Source organism: Myotis brandtii, unplaced genomic scaffold, assembly GCF_000412655.1.
Source record: "Myotis brandtii unplaced genomic scaffold, ASM41265v1 scaffold115, whole genome shotgun sequence".
Classification (NCBI taxonomy): domain Eukaryota; kingdom Metazoa; phylum Chordata; class Mammalia; order Chiroptera; family Vespertilionidae; genus Myotis; species Myotis brandtii.
In genome coordinates, this window is record NW_005353967.1 from 9816743 (window position 1) to 9824672 (window position 7930).

Below are 7930 nucleotides of genomic sequence, written 5' to 3' on the forward strand. Positions count from 1 at the left end.
AGGAAAATTTCTGCTTTAGTGTTTTTGTTCTGGTATTAATCTGGAGTGATTTTATTGCATGAATGAATTGTAATATTGTGAGCCTATCATTTCTTTTTTAAAATTGCTTCTCAATAGGATTGAAGAAACATTTGGAGACTTAACGTACTTATGTTAATTTGGATAGAAAGTGAAAACATGCCTATTTTATATGTAATATAGTTAAGATTCATATAAATAAATAATAAACATAGCCAATTACTGAATATCTACTATGTAGCAGGCATTGTGCTATATCTAAGGAAGGTCAAATACAATAAAAAAAGAGACTTAATTCTTTCCTGTTGAAAATTCCTTTTTCTTAGAACATATACTTTAGAAAATTTGTAACTGTATGTAAATCTTTTTAAAAGCTAAATAAGCTTCTTGCCATCTTTATGACCCAGGAATGTCTTTCTCAAGGATCTGGGAGCCATTTCTTAAAAAAGTAATCATCGGAGTGTTTACACCGGCGGCCATGCGGCCAGGTTCTTTCCGCGGGACGGGGAGAAAGAGAGAGCGTGAAAGAGAGAGGATGTCTCTCTCAGATTGGCACCTGGCGGTGAAACTGGCTGACCAGCCACTTGCCACAAAGTCTATTCTTCGGTTGCCAGAGACAGAGCTGGGAGAATACTCACTTGGGGGTTATAGTATTTCATTTCTGAAGCAGCTTATTGCTGGCAAACTCCAGGAGTCAGTTCCAGACCCTGAGCTGATTGATCTGATCTACTGTGGCCGGAAGCTAAAAGATGACCAGACCCTTGACTTCTATGGCATTCAACCTGGGTCCACAGTCCATGTTCTTCGCAAGTCCTGGCCAGAGCCTGATCAGAAACCAGAACCTGTGGACAAAGTGGCTGCCCTGCGGGAGTTCCGGGTGCTGCACACTGCCTTGCACAGCAGCTCTTCCTACAGGGAGGCGGTGAGTTTGTAGTACAGCCCCCTGCCTAAGACTCTTGCCAGGCCTGCAAGAGAGAATGTGAATGTTGGAGAGTGGTGTAGAGTGGGAGCTGGGAGCCCGTTGCCATGGCTACAAAGAGTTCCTTGAGAAGTTTTTGCCGTGTGTGGGTCTCAGTAGAGTCCCCTCCAACCCCCATCTTCCCCCAAAGAGGCTGTATCAGCTAGGTATTGTTGATTTCCATCTAATGAAAATGATACAACCTCTCCTGATATTGGCCTCACAGAATGAATATGATTACAGCCAAAGGATCCGCATATGGTTTCTCCTGGGCCTCATTCTTGGAAAGCAGCACACCCAGCTCCCGCCCAGCGTCCTTGGGGTACAGTGGAGCTGCCGGACCCCGGCCCATCACCCAGAGCGAGCTGGCCACTGCCCTGGCCCTGACCAGCACTGCAGAGAGCAGCTCTCATACACCGACTCCTGGCACCCAGAGCCATTCCTTGGGGACCTCACCACTGTCCTCTGGTGTCCAGTCAGGGACTCCCATCACCAATGACCTCTTCAGCCAAGCCCTGCAGCATGCCCTGCAGGCCTCTGGGCAGCCCAGCCTTCAGAGCCAGTGGCAGCCCCAGCTGCAGCAGCTGCGTGACATGGGCATTCAGGACGATGAACTGAGCCTGCGGGCCCTACAGGCCACTGGGGGGGACATCCAAGCAGCTCTGGAACTCATCTTTGCCGGAGGAGCCCCATGAACTCCTCCTTAACCCCCAACAAACTACCAAGGTGGCTGTCCATGGGAGGCACTCCTGGAAGCGCCCCATCTCTCCTTTCCTTAATACACCTGATGGTTGAAAAAAAAAAGTAATCATCAATAAAGACAGTGTCTTATCTTCCAGTCTCTGTGGGAGGGTCAAAGTCTAATTTTAGTACATCTATTGCTACAAGTTACCAAACTACCTCCTGTCATAAAGATATGAGAAGTTTATTTTTCCTTTGGCTAAAGCTAATTGGCAAACATAGATGACCACCCCTATTGACAGGTGCATTAAGATGAACTGTGCATGACAACTGGCGCTGTCCAGTCCTCTTACTTGAGGGCTGGTGATTGTTCATCTTGAGAACATGTGTAATAGGTTATATCTGCTTGGCTATATAAAAGGGTAAGATTTCTTTCTGTCTTTGCAATCTCTTGGCATACGGACAGATTGATGAACATCATATTCTGGCTTAATGTTTTTTTCAGTAATAACGTGTCTTTTAATTATTTTTGAGAGAGAGAGAGAGAGAGAGAGAGAGAGACTGAACGACCTGGCCAGGATAGTAATACAACTTTCTATTATATTTTTGTGAAATGTTTTCTGAGTTGGCAGTAGTTTAGCTTTTTATTATTTAATATATATTAGCTCTTTGTATGTGTGCTATATAGTTTAACCTTCTGAGTTATGCATTTTTATGTCAATGCTTTAGCATAGAAAGCTTGAGTTCAGAAAAAGTGACTCACCAAAGTTCATATAACTTGTAAATGAAGGCTAGAACTTGAACCTAATTTTCTCTGGCTCCACAGTCTTTCATTTCTTTATACCATATTTCTCACACATGGACATATTACCTATTTATTTACATATTTCCATACTGCATTCAGTAACACCTACTCGTTACTGTTGTTGACATGAGAATTACCAAGGTTTAGTTGCTACATTTGTTCAATTGACTTAGGGGCCAGGTCTCTGAGTGAAACTAAATCACTATTTGATGCCTGGAGCAACAACTCTGTGCCAACTCCACAATATTACTATATCTGGTAGTGACTAGCATACTTATCTCCAAAGGAGTGAGTTCAAGCCTTTGTTTAAAATACCTAGAGCCTGAATCGACCACAAACATTTGGAATACTACCTATTAAACTAATATCTTCTCTCAATAAAAAAAAAAATTCTCCCCTCACCTTAACCTACTTTAGCAATGTAAACAAACCCAAACTGATTTCCTGTTGTTTTGTTTTTTGCCTCACGTTCACTATTCCAATATCGTTCTCATATAGAAAGTACTCACAAAAATCAAATAGCATTTTTAGACTAAAGAAATACTTGTAAGAACTAAACACTGATGTTTATGAAGAAATAACATTGTTTTACATAATTGCTTTTAAATTATACATAATTGATTTTAAATTATTATTCTAGTACCTAGATTTTTTAATATATGTATTTCTTTCTTTTCTATTTCTCCCTGCACATTTCTCTCCATGAAACAAAACTCTTTTTCTAAGGTCTATGTTCTTAGGTTCATACAAATTCTGAATGTTGAACTGTACTAGCTGCTGCCGCAGTTTTCAAAAACTGAGAGGTAAACTCATGTTAGAGCCAGCTGTTCTGCAAATGCAGATGGAAAAGACATCATCATGTGAGGCACTGGCCTCAGGTGAGGTCCGCACGGTGTCCAGCCTGGGGAAGCTTGTTCTAGGTCAAGAAGGAGGATCTGCTACTGGCCTGGGAGTCCCATGTATTAGTGTCCCACTCTTTCTCGATAGGACCCTGGTTTTGAAGGAGTCCAGCTGAGGCAGTGGGTTCAGTCTCCTTGTAGGTGTGCTATCAGGACCACTGAAGCCGGAGTCTGATTTTCACCACTCTTGGACGTACAGACAGTCTTACATGCTGCCAATGAGGCTTTCTGACTCTCACAGTATGCCTCGAATTGAGTTGAATAACCCAAATCTATCTTTTGCCTTTTTAAAAGATTCTAAAAGCAATTAGCCAAAGGGAGCCAATCCTGTACAGCATATAATTTTCTTTGACCCCAATGCATTCAAGTAGTATCCCTACCTCATAAGCCAGTGCTTCATTTTCACCTGTAAGTTGTCCCAAACTACCATGGGTTAGAGCAGTGATGGCGAACCTATGACATGCGTGTCAGAGGTGACACGCGAACTCATTTTTTTGGTTGATTTTTCTTTGTTAAATGGCATTTAAATATATAAAATAAATATCAAAAATATAAGTCTTTGTTTTACTATGGTTGCAAATATCAAAAAATTTCTATATGTGACACGGCACCAGAGTTAAGTTAGGGTTTTCCAAAATGCTGACAACCACGAATCCGAACCTGAGGGTCCCCCATAAAGTACAACCTGAGCTGAAGTCTAGTTTGCAGGTAGATTACTTTAGAATGTGATCCCAGACACCCAGAGTTGGGGGACAGGGAAGGAGAATCAGGAAAGGAGGGAAAGCCTATCTCAAGTAGCATCACATGGCTGGTTACTGTGGTAGGAAACAGGGGCTCGGTTCTGCCAGGGACCCTTTGAAAAGTGGTGTCAATTTCACTGCAGAATTTTTTCATTCAAAAAATAGGAGAGGTTAATAGTTATCCAAGAGTCCCTCTATTAGTTTTCTATTGTTGCCGTAACAAATTACCATAAACTGGCAGTCTGAAACAACACTCATGTATTATTTCAGTCTGTATCCAGAAATCAAAGGGATGCTAGGAGATGCACTTCCTTGTTTATTCGTGTTGCTGGCAGAATTCAATTCTTGCTTTTTATTATGTTAAGAGGATTCAAATATCCATCCAATATCATTTTCCTATATCTTGAAGAGTTTCCTTTAGCATTTCTTATCATGCCATTATACTGGCAATGGGTTGTCTGAATGAGTATCATCTGAAAATATCTTTAATTTGCCTTCATTCTTGAAGGAACATATCCTGACTCTCTAGGAAAAATATATTCTGAAACCCTAGTTTGACATTTTAAAAAATATAATTTCCAGCACTATAAAGAGATTTTTCTCACTCTTCGGGTTTCCGATGAGAAATCAGCCATTCATTGGATCAGTGGTCCCTGTATGTAATATATTTATATATTTTTCTTATTGTTTTCAATAGTTGCTTCCTGTCTTTGGCTTTCATAATTTTGACTATGATGAGCTTCATCACATGTTCTTTGTGCTCATTCTGCTTATGTTTATTTAATATCTTCTTTGAAAATTTTTATATCTCATTAAATTGGGAAATTTTTAACTGTTATTTTTGTTTCCAAATATTTTTCTGCCCTGTTCTTTCTCTGTTCTCCTTCTGGTACTTCAATGACATGTATTTTAGACTATTTGATATCATCTAATCAGTTCCTGAGACTCTGTTTTTGTTTTTTCTCAATCTTTCATCTCTCTCTTCTTTGCCTGGACAATTTCCTATTTCTTTGCTGATATTTTCATTGACCAAAAAGTTTTTTTTTTTACTTACTAGTGATAATTATACAAATTTAATTATTTTAAAATCATTGTGTTTTAGATACAGTATTCATTTATCTCTGGATCAATGTTGATTGATTTTCTTCTACCCTGACAATACATTCAATTTTCTTGGATTTCCTTATGTTGGATAATTCTGGATTATAGTCAAGATAATATAATATTATAAATGTTAAGTTGTAGAGATTTTTGATTCTGTTATTTTTTTTCTGTGTTATTTTCTTTCTCAGCAGGTAATTGGTTTGGCTAGATTTGAACTATAACAGCGGTTCTCAACCTGTGGGTCGTGGCCCCTTTGGCCGTTGAACGACCCTTTCACAGGGGTCGCCTAAGACCATCCTGCATATCAGATATTTACATTACGATTCATAACAGTAGCAACATTACAGTTATGAAGTAGCAATGAAAAAATAATTTTATGGTTGGGTCACAACATGAGGAACTGTATTTAAAGGGCCAGAAGGTTGAGAACCACTGAACTATAGGCTCTGCTGCATTGGGTACCAGATCTGGTCTTGATTCAGATCTTTTGTCTTTAGTTCAGCTGCTTTGAGTCTGTTCTGTTTTGAGCATGTTCAAGGGCATTTGGAGATACAGATAGAAGACTTAGGGGATCCCTCTGTGATTTTTATCACATCAGAACTCCCAGGATTTACTCAATGTTTGACATTGTCTGCCTTCACCTTGCTGGGCCCCACACCAGAAAGAGTACCAGTTTCCCCACGTGAGGCCTTCTTACCACTGGGTACACCATGATCCTGCACTCAGTCCCTGGTTAAAGGCCAGAAAAGGTGGGAACATGCTTGTGGAGCAAACCATCTTCCCCACCCCAAGAGAGTATGTACTTTCCACCAGTCTCTGTTCTGCTCATTCTCTAGTATCTTCAGATAGTTGCTTTTTGTATGATATCTGGGTTTTATAGTTGTTTTCTGCAGAGAGGCCCATCTGGTAGACTAAGTAGACTTTGAAGAAGAAGTTCCAATACAATCTGAATCTGGGCTGTGAAGGACACAGTGGTCATCCTTTGCTTCCTTTTTATTTGCCTTTCAGGAGGAGGCAGTGTTCTCAGGGGCATGGGCTCTTCGCCCACCTTGCGATCCCTCTATGCAAAAGGACGTGGACACCAAATGCTGGTGAGTTTACTCTTGAGGAACAGCTTCTACAAGTACAAAAATATGCTGGCTCATGTGTTCTTCACTTGCTTCGTAGTGAGAATATAGTCCTCATTCATTCATTTATTCATTCACCCACTTATCAAATACTGAATGTCTGCTAAGCGCCCGGCACAATGCTGTATTTGCAGTTGACAGTGAATGTTACACATGATCCCTGCTATTACAGAGCTTACGTTCTGTCAGGAAAGTCATTATAATAAAATCTGATACCAGGTATGATAGGGAGAGTGCAGGATGTTAAAGTCCACTTATAGGACTTATAATTTGGCCAGTGTATCTAGTGATTGCTTTGTATTGGAAGTGATGTTCAAGTTGATACATGAGGGATAACTAGAAACTAAGTGAAAGAGAAAAAGAAAAGAAGAATAGAACATGAAGCGAGAGCATTGTGTGCACAGTGGCTCAGGAAAGTACAAACATGTAAGACTTAAGGATGTAAAAGAAATTGTAGACAGGTATGATGTCCCCATTAATTATGTTTAGATCCCAGTAGTAACACATCATTTTAAACTAATTGATAGGGAGAAAATATTTTCAAATTCCAAAATGTGTCTTGTCTTTCAATTGCATGAAGCAATTGAACAATGTTACCTTTAACGTAATAATTTTCTAAGACTTGCATAAAATTTTCAAAATTATACTAGTATCCTGGAGTTCTACCACATGCTTGACACCATGTTTTATCTACTTTTAGAAAGTAAAGTTGCCCCTTTAAGGACAAAGGGAAAAAATAGCCCCAGTGTAAAGAAAGTAATAGTTATTTAGGGGCCAGGAGAGCACTAGAGAGGAAGATGCACGGGGTTGAGAGCATGTTTTCTGGACAGTTTTGATTTGTAGGCTTTCCAGTTGCTGATTAAATAGAAGTCCTGTGGAGATTGAAAACACCATCTGACATACTATTAAAGCTAATTTGTTTATGTTAAGGAAATAAAGAATAATTATAGCCAAAGCTGACAGAAACAGCCATTATCCCCTTAATTAAATGCTTCTTGAGACATTTTGCGAATGATTTGTCAATTGGCCTTGTGCGGATGGAAGAAGCTGGTGTGGTCAGTTGACCATTTCATTGTCCTTTACTGTTCTTGCAGTTGTGTAAACACACAATTCTAGAGGAAAGATGTGCTCTGTCCTGAGGGAGAAGTCCATGTATTCCCTTCATTACTAACTCTCCTTTCTATCTTAATAATCATATAGACATCATATTCCTCCTCGTATTCTTCTCAGGCTGGGACATGTGTTTCAATATAGTAGTTAGGCTGTTTATCAACTATGCTCACTCGGTCCTGCTGCTCATCATTTTAATACTAAATATACTGTATCAATTAAACAGCTTCAGGCCTTAATGATCAGAGACTCTTCAAGTTGTATCTACTAATGAAATACTCTCTTTCATGGCCTCTGGTTTACTTGTGGCTTCCATTGCCACTGATTCCTGTGTACTGACCTCTCTAGGTATGTATTTGGGTTATGTCAGCTGTCACCAACTTCTGATTACCTCTACATTTTGTACATCAAAACCATCTACATAAGGGATGTTACTGGGTGAGTGTTAGGGTTTTGGCTGGTGACTTGGGCTGTGAAGGAATTCACAA

The 7930-nt window shown here is 39.8% G+C and overlaps 1 protein-coding gene across 1 annotated transcript; it reads left to right on the forward strand.

The window, feature by feature from the left end:
• The first annotated feature begins 482 nt into the window (after positions 1-482).
• On the forward strand, positions 483-1780 carry LOC102256841 (ubiquitin-like protein 7). The gene is made up of 2 exons (XM_014550521.1): positions 483-948; positions 1203-1780. Exons 1-2 carry the CDS (start codon positions 497-499, stop codon positions 1669-1671), a joined length of 921 nt encoding a protein of 306 aa, XP_014406007.1. The 5' UTR covers positions 483-496; the 3' UTR covers positions 1672-1780.
• The last annotated feature ends 6150 nt before the right edge of the window (positions 1781-7930 follow it).